Raw genomic sequence first — 17,866 nt, forward strand, 5'->3', positions numbered from 1 at the left:
TGAATGAAGGAGCCAGGCAAAGGTGAGACGTGGAACATGTTTGCACATTGATGGATTCGACTTGTGCAGCCGGCTTCCCCTGTCAACATTAGGCTCAGATGAATGCTTTTTTATATTTTAACTTTTTAAAAGATTTATTTATTTATTGAAAGACAGAGTGACAAGCACACAGAGAGAGATCTCCTACCCGCTGGCTCATTTTCAAGTGGCCGTAATATCCTAGGCTAAGACAGGCTGAAGCCAGGAGCCAGAAGCTTCCTCCGGGTCTCCCAGGCGGGTGCAGGGTCCCAAGGCTTTGGGTCATGCTCCACTGCTTTCCCAGGCCACAAGCAGGGAGCTGGATGGGAAGTGGATTAGCCGGGACTCAAACCGGCGTCCACATGGGACGTTGGTACCACAGCCAGTGGTTTTTCCTTGCTATGCCACCTTGCTGACCACTAGAAGGAAGCTTTAACCACAAAATATACCCCAGCGCTGCCCCTCCCACCTGCTGGGGGAACCAGGCTGGGGTCTGAGACTCCCCGCCCTTCTCCTGACTCCAACAGAGCCCCTGAGCCTGTCTCTACAAGCTGGGGTTCCAGAAGAAAAGAATCAGCTTCAACTGGGGAAACCGAGGCTGGGCTGAGCCTGGGCCGGGGCAGGCTCCGCCCTAGCTCCGCCCCCTGAGTCCAGGAGGAGGGCTTAGGGTGCCTTGGGGTGTGCCTTTGCCAGGGTGTCCAGCTTGGGTGTCCGGAGGGTTGGCCAATGAGAACCCCGACGGTCAGGAATGCTCATTTACTGCGGGCACCTTCCCTTGGGTCTTCACAGATCACCACCCACCTGGGCAGGAGGCGTCTCGGCCCTCAGGGAGGCTCAGGGAGCCCACGAGTGGTGAGTTTGGGTGATTTGGGGTGTGGGGTTAGGGACCATCTTCATGCTGTCTCCTGTTTGGGGCTCCTTTCTCAGTGCCCATGTGAGAGCGTCAACCTGCCCCCAGAGCTGGGGGAGGCTAAGGAAAAGCTTGCCTAGGGTCTAGGGGAGCCAGAGTGTCTCCTTCATCTTCCTGCCTCCTTGCCCTCCGGAGGTGGGCCGTTGAGGGTTTTACCTAGGGAGGAAACCCCGTGGTCTGTGGGGACCGCAGCGGCAGATGGCAGGGACCGAGCTGGGGGAAGGCTGGGGGACCACCAAAGCCACTTCCGTCCCCTGACTATGTGGAGGTGTTCTGAATCAGGGTGGGAAAGCTGAGGCCCAGCAGGGGCAGAGGTGGCCTGGTCCCACCCAGGGGGGAAGGAAAACCCAGCCCTGCTCAGTCCGCATGGGCCCCTTGTCCCAGCCAGGGCCCCTGCACCTGCCCTCAGCACCTGCTCAGCGGCGGGGTCCCTGCCTTGCCTCATCTTTGAGAAAGAGGAAACAATGCAGGCTGGCTGGCTGAGGAGCAGCGGGAAGGAAGAGAGGCTGGACCACGGGTGTTGCTTCACTCTCCTTTCCTCCGTGCCCTGCCAGGTCTGACTTGAGCAAGGTTGACTTGCCAGCAGAGCCAGCCAGGCTTCACTTTGGTTTTTTTTTTTTTTCAAGATCTATTTAGTTTTGTCGGAAAGTCTGATTTACACAGAGAAGGAGAGAGACAAAGATCTTCCATCCACTGCTTCACTCCCCAAATGACCGCAGTGGCAAGAACTGAACCGAACCAAAGCCAGGAGCCAGGAGCTTCTTCTGGGTCTCCCACGCGGGTGCAGGGTCCCAAGGCTTTGGGCTGCCATCAACTGCTTTTCCAGGCCACAAGCAGGGAGCTGGATGGGAAGTGGATTAGCCAGGATTGGAACTGGTGCCCACATAGGATCCCGGCAGTTGCAAGATGAGGCTGTAGGCACGGAGCCTTCGTGCCGGGACCAGCTCGGATTTTCTTTGCTAAGCAATTTCCCAAAATAGGAAAGAGCGCTCAGCCCTGCCCAGCCTGGGCCCCAGTGCCCTGGTTCCCAGAGGCAAGCCGGGGCATCTGTGTGTGGCAGAGCTTTCCTGCTGTTGTCGGAAGGTGCTTAGGGGTGGTGTGGGCAGGAGCTTGTGGGGGCACCTGCCTTCACCTTTTGTTTTATTAATTTTATTTTAAATTTTAAATGATTATTTTAAATATGTAAATGATTATTTTTCATTTCTGTGTACTTGAAAGTTAGAGTAATAGAGATGGGATGAGAGAGACAGAACAGGAGAGAAGTGGGGACAGAGAGAGAGTCTTCCACCTGTTGATTCATTCCCCCAAACACCCACAGCCGCCAGGCCTGGGCCAGGCTGAAGCCAGGAGCCAGGAGCTCCCCTGGGGTCCAAGCACTGCAATCCTCGCCTGAGCCAGTTCCTCCACACTCCCTCCTGGGCTGGGGCTGTTGCAAGCAGCGGGCTGACCCACCGTGCCATCAGGCGGGCCCTGCTGGTCAGCCCTGCTGTCCCCAGGGGGAGGTCCGGCCCCCACCCCTGCTCAGGGGAGCCTGGGCCTGTTCCCAGGATTTTGTCTTCATTGCCACTCTTCCTGTTCACACCTTGGGCTTGAGTAGTCTGTGTTTCCAGAATTGCAAACGCTGAGTTGAAGGTCTGGGCGCCTGCCAAGGTCTGTCCCTGCCATGGGTTCACCTGCACCGCAGTGCCATGCTCCACGTCTGCCAGCATGGGGGCAAAGGACCGGAGCTCTCTCTTTGTATCTGGCTTTTTCTAGAAAAGTTAGAGAGAGGAGAGGGAGGGACAGGTGGATGGACCGTCCGTCTGCTGGGTCAATCCTGCATACCCACAGCAGCCAGGGCTGGGGCAGGTAGAAGCCAGGAACCTGGAATGCGATCCCCGCGAGAAGTGGAGGAGCCGGGACTTGAACCAGTACTCAAGCAGGATGCCAATACTGCTCGTGGCGATTTAACTTGAAGGACCAGAAACCTGGCTCCTTGAAGTCTGAAAAACGTGTCAACGGCTAAGAGGGCCCCCATGCCAGCTAGGCTCAGCTGCCGTGGAAGCTCCAGGCACACCCTGGCAGGCAGCTGTGAGGGCTGCAGGGCTGGGGTCCTGCCCTGCACACGGGAGCCGTAGCTGGAGTTCTGGCTGCTGCCTTCAGCCTGGCCCCGTCCCAGCTGTCTGCCACAGGCATGCGGGGAGTGAACCAGCGGTTAGAAACTCTGCTGCTGACATTACAATAAGAAAGGTAGGGTATCCTTGCTTATCAATGTGCACAGATTTCTCCTGTCAGACTGTGAAGATTTGAGAACAGAACGTGAGTCGGGTGCCTGTCCAGCCCTCGCGGCCTGTCGTGGTTCCGTGGCTTCTTTAGTGAGCTCAGAAACAGGCAGGGTGACATTCAGGGCAGGTGCTCGGCACGGTGGCTCCCGTTACGTTTAGGATTTTAGGGTTCAAAGAAGACAGAGAGACGGCTAGTTAAAACAGAGAAGGCTTCATTTTAGGGGAGAATGGACCTAAGGAGGGGCTTGAAACAGGAGGGTTAAATTTGTCTGGATAAGGGTTGGGGTTTTTATGATGTAAGATTTATGTATTTGGAAAGTGAGAGAAGATCTTCCATCCACTGGCTCACTCCCTAAATGGCTGTAACAGCTGGAGCTGGGCCGGTTGGAAGCCAACAAACAGGTGCTTCCTCTGGGTCTCCCACATGGGCGCTGGTACCCAAGCACTTGGGCATCCTTTGCTGCCTTCCCAGGCACAGTAGCAGGGCGCTGGATCAGAAGTGGAGCAGCCAGGATGCCAACCGGTGTCTTTTTGGGATGTGGGCTGCGCAGGCGATGGCTTTACCTGCCCTCAGAGCCCTTTTCAGAGCTGCCTGCTGGGGAAGGTGGAGGCACCAGGTGGACCCTGATGAGGCGGCGGGGACGTGCAGACAGGCCCCTTGGTGAGGTTCGCAGGACATTGTCTCGGCAGTTTAGATTGTCCCAGGTGTGTGTGTATTTCCGGAGAGACCACACCGAACGTATCTTCCAAGCGTTACTGCGTCTCTTGTGCCCAGTTCTATAGGGGCCAGGAGCCCAGTGGATCTTGTCAGTGACGATGGCTCGGGACAACTTTGTCCCTTATCTGAGGGCCTGGCCTAGAGTCAGCGCCTTGCTCACAACTCCGGCTCCCTGCTGATGCATCCCTGGGAGACAGCCAGCCATGGCTCACATGGCTGGGGCCCTGACATTCAGCTGGGAGACCCAATGGAGAGCCTGGCTGGCTCTTGGTTTCAGACCTGACCCACCATGGTGGGTGCCAGCCCCGGCTTCTGCAGGCGTTTGGGGAATGAACCAGCAGCTTGAAAGATCTCTGTGTGTCTCTTTGCATATCGCCTGGGTCCGGGCATCTGCCATCTGGGTCCATAGTTGCCACCGTGGTCAAGGCTAGCAGACAGCGGGGAGTCCAGGAAGGGGAGGGGCTTCCGTGCTTACCATTCAGCCTTCTCTTCCTCATCCTCCCCAACTCCTCCTCCCTGTCACTCCCACCCACCCTTTGGTCTGGGGGGGACAGGGCTGCCGGAGCCAGAGGGGCGCGAGGGAGGGCGTTGGCGGGAAACCAGCACACCAGCATCTGCCCATGAGATGCCCCTGGAGCCATGCCCGGCACTCAGGATCCCCTTGGAGGCCTTAGTGTGGACTGCCCATTGCGGTGGCCGCTGGCACCAGGTGGCCACATCAACTTGCATCAGTACAAAACACTGAGAGTTGGAATCTGCAGGTGTGCTGGCTCCGAAGGCACCTGTGGCTGTTGGGGGTTGCCACCTTGGGTCAGATGGCCAGAGGGCACTCACAGGAAGCACTGTTGGAGGCCATGTGCCAGGCTGAACTTGCTGATTGAACTCTTTCCTTGTAGACTGTGATGAGGAGGGGGTGGTAGGGGAGTTAATACCAAAGCTCTGCAAAAAAGTTAATGTTGGGAACCCAGAGCGACAGTTCAGTGCTTAAATCCTCCCCTTGCAAAGCACCGGGATCCCATATGGATGCCTGTTTTTGCCCCCATCTGCCCTGCTTCCCATCCAGCTCCCTGCTTGTGGCCTGGGAAAGCAGTGGAGGATGGCCCAAAGCCTTGGGACCTTGCACCTGCGTGGGAGACCAGGGTGAGTTCCCGTGCTCCTGCTGGGAACCTCTGGGCATTGAACCAGCTTTCCACCCCCCGTCCCCCGCCAACAGCAGCCCAGATTTGGTTACAACTTAAAAGTCCCTGGGAAATGGAATGAAAAGATAATATTCATTTTAGTGCCAAAAAAGTCTGAAACCCATGTGATACTTTTTTCATAATACTTATTTTTTAAAAAATATTTATTTTATTTCCAGGTAAAAGGCAGAGTTACGAAGAGACAGAGAGAATTCTTCTGTCCGCTGGTTCACTCCCCAAGTGGCGCCAACGGCCGGAGCTGAGCCGATCCACAGGCAGGAGCCAGGAGCCTCCTCGGGGTCTCCACGCAGGTACAGGGCCCAAGAACCGTTGGCAGGCATGTGGACACTGGCGCAGAGGGCTGACTGTTTTATTCCACACCCTGTTCTGTGAGGCCCTGGCCGAGGCCCTGCCTCCCCCTGCCACTTCCCTCTGGCTGGGGGACAAATAGCATCATGAACTTTTGGAACTAGGCTGCGTGTACCTCCACTCCCAGGCTCACACTCACACAGAGGTGGCGGGGAGCGTTAGCCGGGGTCTCTCCCTGTGCAGGGTGAGGGCTAGCCGGAGCTTGGAAGTCCCCCCACCAGCCCCGACAGCTGCAGCTTCCTCCTGCCCTCTGCAAGCTGCCTAGCATGGGTAGTGGGCCTCGGTTAGTGCAGCCACTGCCCTGACCTGGACGCCTGGGTGATTTCCAGTTTCAGGGGATTTGCTGAGCTGTTGGCACTGGGAAGGGCCCAGAAGCCGCAGCGTGTTCCAGTCAGCATCTTCCCTGGGACCTGGTGAAGTCAGGGCAGGGAGAAGCCCCAGTGACTTCACAGCAGAGGGGAAGAGGGGCCATCAGCTGATGAGGGAGTGACTCAGGCACGGGGAGGGGACGCTCTGAGTCACTGAACTTTTAGGAAACAAACCCACAGAGGCAAAAGCTAGGATTGGAGGCTGGCACTGTGGCATAGTGGCACAGTGTATAAAGCCTCTGGCTGTGGCGCTGGCATCCCATATAGGCTGTTTGCTGCTCCCACTTCTGATCCAGCTCCCTGCTAATGCACCTGGGAAAGCTGTGGAGGACGGGCCAAGGGCTTGTGCCCCTGCCCTGCCGCGGGGCCTCCTGAATCGGGGCGCATCCTACCAGCCTGCAGCTGCACCACCTGTGCCCTGTCCTTGGCCCTTTGGGCTGAGCTCTGTCATGCCTGCTGGTGGAAGGATTCCAGATGCTTGAACTTTTCGGTGTGGCTGATTTTCAAGCATGCAGAAATTGCAGGAATAAAACCAAACGTTCTTATCGGCATTTTACCCAGAGTTCCTACCATTATCCGACCACCTCCCCCCACCCAGCCACTCATCCCCCCCCGCAGCCACTCACTCATCTGTTTATGACCTACTGCCACCTGTCCAGCCACCTCTCCTCCGTCGATGGATGAAGGCACCAATCCATCAATCATCCATCCCGCTGTGAACATAGCCATCCATCTATTATCTATCATCCATACAGTTTTTTATTTTAGTTTTTTTTATCACCAATACAATTTCACCTATAGTTCATCTATCCAACCCTGTATCATCCATCTCCATTGATTGGCCATCCATCCATATCTAGCTATTTGTCATCTATAATCTCTGTATCACCTATTCATCCATCCATCCACCCATCTATCCATCCATCCAGCCAGCCATCTCTCTCTCCCTTCCTACCCAGGTCTATCAGAGCTCCAACATGCCCCCATGCCCTCCACCCACCTCTGAATACCTGAGCTGAGAGGCAGTTCCCAAGAGCCAACAGGTGCAATTGCAGGAGCTTGGCCCAGACATAGGAAGCTCAGTGTCAGGTCCAATGCTGTTGTCCAGGCCGCAGACCGTTCAAGGGGCCCAACAGCACTATAAGTGAAGTTGTATTTCCTGCTCCAGGTTCCTGGCCACAGTTCTGGGTTCCTGGCCACTGCTCCAGGTTCCTGGCCATGGATCCGGGTTCTTGGCCACGGTTCCAGGCTGTACCAGGCATTCTGACATTGTAGGCTCTAGCCACTCCTTAACCTGCATGACATTTAAAAAAATATCAACTAAAATCCAATGATTCACCCTTTTAAGTTGCATTTATTTGTTCTTTTGAGAGGCAGACAATGATCCCATTTTTGGCTACAACTGTTTAAATGCTGACCACGGCCAGAGCTGGACCAGGGTGGACCGAACGCTGGGGACGCACATGGGTCAAGGGAAGCCAGTGGCCTGAGCTGTCACCTTCTGCCTCCCAGTGCCTGCGCTGGCAGGAAGCTGGGGTCAGGAGCCAGGCTGGGCATTGCCAGAGGTCCCCTGTGGTGGGAGGTGGCCATTTTCATTTCTGGGATGAGTGTGGACATCAGAGGCAGAGAGAGAGAGAGAGAGAGAGAGAGAGAGAGAAAGAAACTGACGTCTGCCAGCCACGTTGTTCCCACTGCAATGAGCCTTCCTCTATGTTCCGCCTCCTCTTCTCAGCCAACCTGCAGTCAGTCACAGTGTTAGCCACACCCACTGCCTGGTGGCCCCAGGGTGGCACAGATCGGAGCCCCTGGGGCACCTGGCATCCGGGGAGAGAGCAGCATAGTGACTGCAGGCCTTCTGTGTGCCAAGGCACTGCTCATAGCTCACGGGACCTCACCTGCAGTGCCTAACCATCCATCCGCATGTATAGGTGCCGTACGAGTCCAACTGTGAATGTGATGACCACAAGGGCCTCCCACGTGGGTGCAGGGGCCCAAGCACTTAGGCCAACGCCATGTGCTTTCCCCGGTGCATCAGCGGGGAGCTGGAGCAGCTGCGATTCAAACTGCCGTCCATATAGGAGGCTGATAGAGGCTTGGCTTGCTACACCGCGGTACTGGCCTCACGCTTGGTTTACTGTGAACTAATACACATTTACGTGTTGGTGCGTCACTGAATCATGGCTAGTCTGTGGCTAAGAGGGACCACTCAAGCTGTCATTCCTTTTAAAGAATCCCCCCCCCCGCAACACTGCAAAAAAAAAAAAAAAAAGAAAAATCCCTTGTTTTCTTGTCCCTGCCTAATTTTCCTCTTTATTTCAGAAGGAGAGACCGATTGAACACACCACACACACACACACGCAGATCTTCCATCTGCTGGTTCACTCCCTGGTACCCACGGTGGCCAGGAATGGGCGGGCATAAGCCGGGAGCCCAGAACTCATTCCACCTATCCCCGGGCGGCGGGGGTGGGGACAGGGATTCAGCTACTGGTGCCAGCACCTGCTGCCTCCTGGGCTGCATGCTAGCTAGAAACTAGAACTGGGAGTTGAGCCGGCCCCAGATCTATGGAAAGTGGGCCAGGCACAGGCCCCAAGCATTCTGACATTTTACTAGGGCGCTGAGCCCCAGCTACCTCAGCCCTCAGCACCCCTATTTCTGTGGGGGGTGGGTAATGGGAAGGTGGAGGTTCACAGAACCCGGGTGGAGGGGTGGGAAGTCATGTGGCTGGGGCCAAAACCCCGGGTGTGGAACGTGGGGTGAGGCCTGAGACTCATATGATTATTCCACATAGGAGCCATGGAAAACATCACTGAATACCCGGATTACGGTACCCTGTACCCTCCCATCGTGGCTAACCCTTCCCATCATCTGCGCCCGCTGGATGTCATAGCCTTGGTCATCTACATGGCTGTCTTCCTGATGGGTGTGCCGGGCAATGCCCTGGTGGTGTGGGTGACGGCACAGGAGGCCAAGCGAGTCATCAACGCCATCTGGTTCCTCAATCTGGCCGTGGCTGACCTCCTGTCGTGCCTGGCGCTGCCTGTCTTGTTCGTGTCCATCATCCAGGACGGGCACTGGTCCTTGGGCGAGGCCGCCTGTCACATCCTGCCCTCCCTCATCTTGCTCAACTTGTACGCCAGCATCCTGCTCCTGGCCACCATCAGCGCCGACCGCTTCTTGCTGGTGTTCAACCCCATCTGGTGCCAGAACTTCCGAGGGGCCCGCTTAGCCTGGCTGCTCTGTGGCCTGGCCTGGGCCCTGGCTTTGGTCTTGACTATCCCCTCCTTCCTGTACCGGTCACTGCTGGAGGAGCACTTTCCACCCAAGAAGTCTTGTGGTGTGAATTATGGGCCCAACGGCGAGCACAAGGAGATGACTGTGGCCATGATGCGACTGGTCATTGGCTTCCTGCTGCCACTGTTGACGCTCAGCGTCTGCTACACCTTCCTCTTGCTGCGGACCTGGAGTCGCAAGGCCACACGCTCCGCCAAGACGCTCAAGGTGGTGGTGACTGTGGTGACCTGTTTCTTCATCCTCTGGCTGCCTTACCAAGTGACTGGCACGCTCATGGCCCTGCACCCCTCCCATTCCGCCACCTTCAAGGCGGCCTCCAAGCTAGACCGTCTGTGTGTCTCCCTGGCCTATGTCAACTGTTGCATCAACCCCATCATCTACGTGGTTGCCGGGAAGACCCGGATCCGCAAGTCCCTCCCCAGCATCCTCCGCCACGTGCTGACCGACGAGACCCTGAGCCGGGACAGCAAGTCGGTCACGCGCTCCACGGCGGACACCACAGCCGAGCGGTGCCAGGCAGTGTGAGCCAGGCCTCCGGGCCACTGTCTGCCCTGTGCCCGCTTCATCTCCTGCCCCCGCATGCTCTGCTCTTGCTTGTCTTTGTTGCAGGCCTGGTGGTTTCTCTCTGCAGGCTCCCTCTTCTCCTTCCTTGGGGCCAAGGTCAGCTCCTCCTCCCCCTGGGACACCCCATGGCTTTTGTGACACAGAGAAAAGACCAGCGGATGTGGCCCACAGACAGCGTAGGTGGAGTGCCTACGCGGGCACCCGGAGTGTCCCTGAGGTACGCTCCACCCTCTGTGCATCCAGAACATTCTAAGATGGCACCTGGGGGTGGCTGTGGCAGCATGGCAGCGAGACTCTCGCTTGAGACACGCACCTGCCACACCCCAGCATCAGCTTTGGGTCCCGGGTCAGCTTCTGATCTGGCTTCCTGGTACTTCATGCCCTGAGAAGGTGGCAGGTGGTGACCGGAGTCCTTAGGCCCCTGCCACCCATGTGGGAGACTCAGATGGTGTTCTAGGCTTCTGGCTTTGGCGTGGCCCATCCTGCTGACTGCTCCGAATATTTGGGGAGTGAACCCAACCGACGGGGGACTCTCACTGCCTTTTAAATAAATAAGTAAATAAATAAATAAATAGCTTTTAAAAAACTTTACCAATACCATCTGCACTGCATACTCTCACTTCCTTGGTACTGTTCTTTGGAGAACATGGGTTACTGAGCCTTAACGTGGTGTTCCTTAACGTGGAGATCCTAAGGTGGCACCAAGGGCTGGCAGCTGCTTCAGCGTGTGGAGGGCAGGACTACGAGGCGACGTGTGTGTCCTGTGACTGCTTAGGGGAGTTCAGGAGGCAGACGGACGCACACTGTCCCACACGGAGATCAAGGCATTTAAACGGAGGACTGGGAGCCCCTTGGGTGTGGCTACCCACGAGGAACCTGAAGCCACTTCCATGGGGACATGGAGGACACACACGCACACATCACTGGTCTTGCAGAAGCTATTCTCCTGTTGGGACAAAGGGATAGCACATGGGTCTAAACAAACTGGTTAAAAAAAAAAAAAAAAAGACCATGGAGGGACTGGCGTGATGGCTCAGCAGTTAAATCCTTGCCTTGCATGCACTGGGATCCCATATGGGCGCTGATTTGTTTCCCGGCAGCTCCACTTCCCATCCAGCTCCCTGCTTGTGGCCTGCGAAAGCAGTCGAGGACGGCCCAAAGCCTTGGGACCCTGCACCCGCGTGGGAGACCAGAGCAAGCTCCAGGCTCCTGGCTTTGGATGGGCTCAGCTCCTGCTATTGCGGCTGCCTGGGGAGTGAATCAGTGGACAGAAGCTCTTTCTCTCTGTCTCTCCTCTCTGTATATCTAATTTTCCAATAAAAATGAATAAATCTTTTTTTAAAAAAAATATAGTTATTGTTTTGCAGAAGTATTAAGTAGAAAAAACAAGCAATAGTAATGGTTAGGGGTGTGGGGAAGTGTGGTTGTGGGGTGAGGTTAGAGCAACTGCTCCCCCAGCGCTTCCCCCCCGGGACTGGAGTGACAGGGGCTATTGGGTTTGCACTTCTGAAGTTTCTTTTGGGCTCAGTGGCTAAATTCCTGACTTGCAAGTGTCAAGATTCCACATGGACACCAGTTTGGGCTCTAACTGCTCCACTTCCCATCCAGCTCCCTGCTTGTGGCCTGGGAAAGCAGTGGAGGACGGCCCAGAGCCTTGGGACCCTGCACCCACGTGGGAGACCCGGAGGAAGCTCCTGGCTTCAAACTGGCCCAGATTGCATCATTGGGGTCATAGGGGAGTGAACCAGTGAATAGAAGATCCTCTGTTTCGGCTCTCTCTGTAACACTGCTTTTCAAATGACTTTAAAAAAAAGAGATTTATTTTATTTTTATTGGAAAGGCAGATGTACAGAGAGGAGGAGAGACAGAGAGGAAGATCTTCCTTCTGATGATTCACTCCCCAAGTGGCTGCAATGGCTGGAACTGAGCTGATCTGAAGCCAGGAGCCAGGAACTTCCTCCGGGTCTCCCACACGGGTGTAGGGTCCCAAGGCTTTGGGCTGTCCTTGACTGCCTTCCCAGGCCATAATCAGGGAGCCTGGATTAGAACCAGCGTCCATATGGGATCCCGGTGCAAATAAGACGAGGACTTTAGACACTAAGCTATCTTCCCAGGCCCCAAATGACTTTTTTTTTTTTTTAATCTAAAGCAGGGCCCAGCATGGTAGCCTAATGGCTAAGATCCTTGACATGCACGCCAGGATCCCATATGGTCACCGGTTCTAATCCCGGCGGCCCCACTTCCCATCCAGCTCCCTACCTGTGGCCTGGGAAAGCAGTGGAGGACGTCCCAAAGCCGTGGCACCCTGCACCTGCATAGGAGACCTGGAAGAAGCATTAGGCTCCTGGCTTCAGATTGGCTAAGCTCTGACTTTTGCACCTATTTGGGGAGTGAACCAGTGGATGGAAAATTTTTGTTTCTCCTTTTCTCTGTAAATCTGACTTTCCAATAAAAATAAACAAATCTTTAAAAAGAAATCCAAAGAAAACACTTTCTATTTGGAGGTCATTGCATATTCAGTGCTGTTTTGATTAAGAAAACAGAAAAGTCAAGGCTTGTGTCCCCAGTTGCAAAATTGCCAACCTGGGTCCCTTGAAGGTGCTGCAGGACACCTGGGTCCCCCGGGGTAGCCGGTTTGGCCACCCCGCTCCCCGCACCTGTCCCAGCCTTCTTTCTCGCTGCACCCCCACTCCCGCGACACAACCAGCAATCCACTTTCCATTTCTGTCATTTCCTCATTTTGAGAATGTTACTCAATGGAGTCATCCGGTGTGTCATCCTTTGTCCTAAAACAAACTTGTGTGTCAGAGCTGAACCATCATTTTTTTTTTAAACTTTTTTCTTAAAGATTTATTATTATTGGAAAGCTGGATATACAGAGAGGAGGAGAGACAGAGAGGAAGATCTTCCATCCGATGATTCACTCCCCAAGCGAGCCGCAACGGGCCGGTGTGCGCCTATCGGATGCCGGGAACCTGGAACCTCTTCCAGGTTTCCCATGCGGGTGCAGGGTCCCAGTGCATTGGGCCGTCCTCAATTGCTTTCCCAGGCCACAAGCAGGGAGCTGGATGGGAAGTGGAGCTGCTGGGATTAGAACTGGAAGACATGAGATCCCGGCATGTGCAATGCGGGGACATTAGCTGCTAGGCTACTGTGCTGGGCCCACTTTGCAATTTTCTAACAAGCAGTTTTTTTTAAAAAAAGATGTATTTATTTTTATTGCAAAGTCAGACATACAGAGAGGAAGAGAGACAGAGAGGAAGATCTTCTGTGTGATGACTCACTCCCCAAGTGACCGCAATAGCCAATGCTGAGCTGATCCAAAGCCAGGAGCTAGGAGCTCCTCCAGGTCTCCCACGCGGGTGCAGGGTCCCAAGGCTTTGGACCGTCCTCGACTGCTTTCCCAGGCCACAAGCAGGGAGCTGGATGGGAAGTGGAGCTGCTGGGATTAGAACCAGCGCCCATGTGGGATCCCTGTGCGCTCAAAGCTAGAACCTCAGCCATAGGCCATTACGCTGGGCCCTAACAAGCAGGCTTAAAGAGTGGAAAGAAACAGGTAGAGTTTCTCCAGTGCCATGGAGTATCAGGTAACGCTGCCTGCTGCGGTGCCAGATTCCCACAGGGGTGCCGGTCTGAGTCCTGACAGCTCGGCTTCTGATCCAGCTCCCTGCGAAAATTCCTGGGAAAAGTAACAGAAGATATCCCAAGTGCTCAGGCCCCTATCATCCATATGGGGGACCCCGAGGCAGCCCCTGGCTCCTGGCTTCCACCTGGCCCAGGCCCAGCTGTTAGTGAACCACTGGGTGAAGTTGTGAGGCCCGTCAGGTGGCCACTGCTGTGGAATAATCGCACAGCAGCTGCCTCCTTTCCTGGGGCTTCTACTTCTCTGTTTTCGGTTCCTTTCTGCCACCCACGCTGCAGAAACATAAACACTACTCTGGAGTCTTTCAGGGAGTATAACCACATCCGTGTAACTTCTTTTCTCTCTGCTGTAAGAGAAATTGAACTTGAACCCAGGCTTGCATGTATCGGCAACACCGCAGTACATAGAGAGGGTCTGGAAAGCCCCACAGCGGCGGGCTCCCATTGCGGGGCGAGGAGCTTGTCCTATTGAAATGGGGTGACTGCAATAGCTCAGAACTGCTGCATTCCACGCACATCTTCAGGGGGTCTCCGGGGGTCTCCGGGGGTCTCAGGGGGTGAGGTCATTTGAGCAGGTGCTGCCTTCCCGGCTCCCGCTAATGGGGACCCTGCAAGGCGCCAGGGGTGGCTCAGGTGTCTGGGTCTCCGCCGTCCAGCAGGAGACCCAGCTGGCGGTCCCAGCTCCCAGGTTCAGCCCTGCTGCAGCCCCAGCTGACGGGGCCTTGGGGGCGATTCCTGCCTGAGCCCTGCTGTGATGGCTTTATCCTGTGCCCCCCTCCTCAGCTCTGACTTATTTAAAGACATTGTCTGAAGGGCTAGTGTGGTGGCACAGAGTGTTCAGGTTCAAGTCCAGGCTGCCTTGCTTGCAAACCAGGGAAAGCAGAGGAGGATGGCCCAAGGGCTCGGGCCCCTGCATCCACCAGGCAGGTCCAAGCTCTCGGCTTCCAGTGGGCAGATGGTCTCTCCCCTCCTCTCTCTGTATGACTCTACTTTTCAAATAAGAAATAGATCTTAAGGAAAACAAGCTTTATCTTTCTGTTTTGGAATGGCAAATACACAGAGAAAGAGAGACAAAGATCTTCTGTCCACTGATTTACTCCCCAAGTGGCTGCAACGGCTGGAGCTGAGCCAACCCGAAGCCAGGAGCCAGGAGCTTCTTCCAGGTCTCTCATGTAGCTGCAGGGTCCCCAAGGTCCTGGGCCTTGCTGGGGGCTTTCCCAGGCCACAAGCAGAAAGCTGGATGGGAAGTGGAGCAGCCAGGACACACACCAGAACCCGTATAGAATCCTGATGCAAACAAGGCGAGGACTCCAGCTACTAGGTCCTCGTGCTGGGTCCATAAATAAATCTTAAACAAACAGGCAGACAAACCAACCCAAAGACATAGTCTGAGCACCTGACCAGGCAGGCACTGTGCTTGGCTGAGCACCCCAAGGCGCGGGCTGCCTTGGGCACCTGTGCAGACAGAGCCCCGCAGGGAGTACCTGGGCTGCAGCTGTCCCCTGCCTTGGGGGGAGTCTCCTGATCTACCCCCTCCCCTGCCAGAAGCCCCCCATGGCTCCTCCCTCCCTAGCCAGCGTCCTGTCCCCTTTCCCCCCTAGATCCTTCCTCTGCCTCTTCCTGGCAGTTATCTTCCGCTGTTTTTGGTCCTTTTCTTTTCCTGTATTTCTTTACATTCCATTTGCAAGGCTGAAATGCAGGAAGAGAGGGAGAGAGGGGATTAGCAGGTAGCTGGAGAGCCTCCATCCACTGGCTCCAGCATCTCGGCTGGCTGCTCCATCATTCCTGCCCCTTCCTTCTTCTTGGCGCGCAGCCTCCCCTGGGGAGTTCGTTCTGATTTCCCCTTCCGCCTTCCCAGCCCTCATTCTGCGTTTCCACTCTTGGCCATGCTCTAACCATCTCGATTTGGAGTGGGGCTTGGGGCACAGGCAGCCAGTGCTTCCCACCCGCCCATCCAGGAGGGAGACCTGTCCCCAAGTTGCCAGGCTCCACAAAGGTCGCCCAGGGGCACTGTGGAGGCCTCTGTGTGGGGTCAACCAGCCCTGCCCAAGAGGGAAGTTGACTCAGGGCCAGGTCATTGCCAAAGCGGAAGTAGGGGACTGAAGTGGACGAGGGTTTTGGCTGAGTCAGCAGGTGCTCAGGGGTGTCCCCCACCCCGCCTCTGTACCTCTCAGCTTTCACTAGCTCAAAGGCCTGGGGGGTGCAGCCCAGGGTGCCAAGGGTGCCCTCAGGCCTGGGTGGAGCCACAGCCTCTTCCTGGGCCTCCTGCCACCCGGTGGTCAGCGTGGCTCCGGCTCAGGGCCCTGCCGACCACACAAGTAAGTGTGACAGTAAGACACAGGCAGAAAGACACTCTTGACAATGTATTTGAACTCAATGTATTTAAGATATTGTCACTACCGTATGTGATCCATACTTCTAAAAATAAGATTTGTTAATTTTTATTGGTCAGATGTGCAGAGAGGAGGAGAGACAGACAGGCATATTTTCCATCTGCTGATTCACTCCCCAAGTGGCTGCCGGAGCTGAGCCGATCCAAAGCCAGGAGCCAGCAGCTTCTTCCAGGTCTCCCATGCGGGTGTAGGTGTTGCATCCAACACCAGCTTTTCCCCAGGACGTGCAGCCCAGACAACTCTGCCAAGCAGTGAGGTTTACTGAGGAGGCAGGTGAACAGACCAGCCAGCTGGGGTCAGCTCTCCTTTCCTTCAGGGAGTGACCCCAAGGTGAGAGTTAGATGGGTTTTTGTAGAAAGAGTGAGTTGTACAGCCATGGGAACCAGGTGAGTTGGGCAGCCACAGGAGGCTGCCCTGGGGACAGTGGGTGGACAGTGGGTGGGCTGGAGCAGCCACAGGAGGCAGTCATAGGAACAATGGGTGAATAGCTCCTAAAATATTGATTCCTGGAACCGAGGGTTGCTGGCAGGGCATGCTAGCCCAGTGATCTGGCCGCAAAAAGCAGGAAACTGGCAAAACTTTTTGTATAGAAGCATCAAGAGCAGGTTAGCAAGCTCATGCGGGCCTGAACCAAAGTGACTCCATTTTTGTGCATGGATTTTACCCAGGGTTCCAAGGCTTTGGGCTGTCCTTGGCTGCCTCCCCATGCTTCAAGCAGGGAGCTGGATGGAAGGTGGAACTGCTGGGACACGAAATGGCACCACAGGGGATCCTGTTGCATTCCAGGTGCGGGTTTACTCACTGAGCCATCATGTCAGGCCCTTTTCTTCTTCTTTTTTAAAGATTAATTTTATTTCTTTGAAAGAATTACAGAGAAAAAGGGAAAGATTGAGTCTCTGCTTGCTGGCGCACTAAGTGGTCATCTGGTCTCCCTTGTGTGTAGCTTGGGCCATCTCCTGCCTGCCACAGCATAACTGAGTTTCCTGGTCAGATTTGGTCCTGTTCCCGGAATCTCTCACAAGCCATATGCAAACATTCCCAAACCTCAAACAAGCTGGACTCCCACGGCCTTCTAAGCCCAAGCAGTCTTGCTAAGAGAGGTACCCCTCATGCAGTGTGCCACACTCTGTTTCAGTGCCGTTCATGCAGCTAGTGCAGGCACTGCCCATTTCACAGATGCACAAGTTGAGGCAGAGAGGGGTTGAAACCTTACAGCTCTGCAGAGGGAGGCCTGGGACTTGAACCTTGCCATTCAGTCTTTGGAATCCATGTTGTCTGCTGCTGTGAGCCAGGGGAGGAGGCTGAGAACCACCCTGGGAGCTGGGCACTTGGCACAGCCATCAGAGCCCTGGCTGGCACGGGCCCTTTGCAGGAGACCCAGCTTCCTGCCCATGCAGTTCCTGAGAAGCAGCATCCATGACTCGGACTGGGGTCCCTGTCAGCTGTGTGGGAGACGCATGTGGAGTCCCAGGCTCCTGGCTGCAACCTGACCCAGATCTGGCTGCTGTGAGTATTTGGGGGTGAACCAGTGGATGGAAGATCTTTCTCTGTCTCTTGATCTGTTTTTCAAATAAAACAGGACAACTAAACAGAAACCGCTATGATGGTGTGAGTACATTTACCTGGTGCTTAAGTGCCAGTTAAGATGCCGGCATAGGGCCCGGTGCAATAGCCTATGGCTAAAGTCCTCACCTTGCATGCCCCAGGATCCCGTATGGGCACCGGTTCTAATCCCGGCAGCGCCGCTTCCCATCCAGCTCCCTGCTTGTGGCCTGGGAAAGCAGTGGAGGACGGCCCAAGGTCTTGGGACCCTGTACCTGTGTGGGAGACCTGGAAGAAGCTCCTGACTCCTGGCTTCAGATTGGCTCAGCTCCAGCCACTGTGGCCACCTGGGGAGTGAAACATTGGACAGAAGTCCTTCCTCTCTGTCTCTCCTTCTCTCTGTATATCTACTTTCCAATAAAAATAAATAAATATTAGGGCCCGGCACGGTGGCCTAGCAGCCAAAGTCCTCGCCTTGAACATGCCAAGATCCCATATGGGCGCTGGTTAATATCCCGGCTGCTCCACTTCCCATCCAGCTCCCTGCCTGTGGCCTGGGAAAGCAGTCAAGGACAGCCCAAAGCCTTGGGACTCTGCACCCGCATG

The 17,866-nt window shown here is 55.3% G+C and overlaps 1 protein-coding gene across 2 annotated transcripts; it reads left to right on the plus strand.

Moving 5' to 3' along the window:
- The first annotated feature begins 593 nt into the window (after window positions 1-593).
- Window positions 594-9,889, plus strand: C5AR1 (complement C5a receptor 1). 2 transcript variants are annotated; one of them, XM_058674764.1, is made up of 3 exons: window positions 595-870; window positions 5,268-5,399; window positions 8,617-9,889. In XM_058674764.1, exon 3 carries the CDS (start codon window positions 8,622-8,624, stop codon window positions 9,642-9,644), a length of 1,023 nt encoding a protein of 340 aa, XP_058530747.1. In that variant the 5' UTR covers window positions 595-870; window positions 5,268-5,399; window positions 8,617-8,621; the 3' UTR covers window positions 9,645-9,889. The 2 variants fall into 2 exon arrangements, with proteins under 2 accessions (XP_004597265.2, XP_058530747.1); XM_004597208.2 differs by lacking the exon at window positions 5,268-5,399 and having other exon boundaries at window positions 594-870.
- The last annotated feature ends 7,977 nt before the right edge of the window (window positions 9,890-17,866 follow it).

The sequence above is a fragment of the Ochotona princeps genome, chromosome 16 (genome assembly GCF_030435755.1).
Source record: "Ochotona princeps isolate mOchPri1 chromosome 16, mOchPri1.hap1, whole genome shotgun sequence".
NCBI lineage: Eukaryota > Metazoa > Chordata > Mammalia > Lagomorpha > Ochotonidae > Ochotona > Ochotona princeps.

Excerpts from the sequence above, each read along its gene's own strand:
- C5AR1 (XM_004597208.2), top strand. The coding sequence starts at position 8,622 with ATGGAAAACATCACTGAATACCCGGATTACGGTACCCTGTACCCTCCC.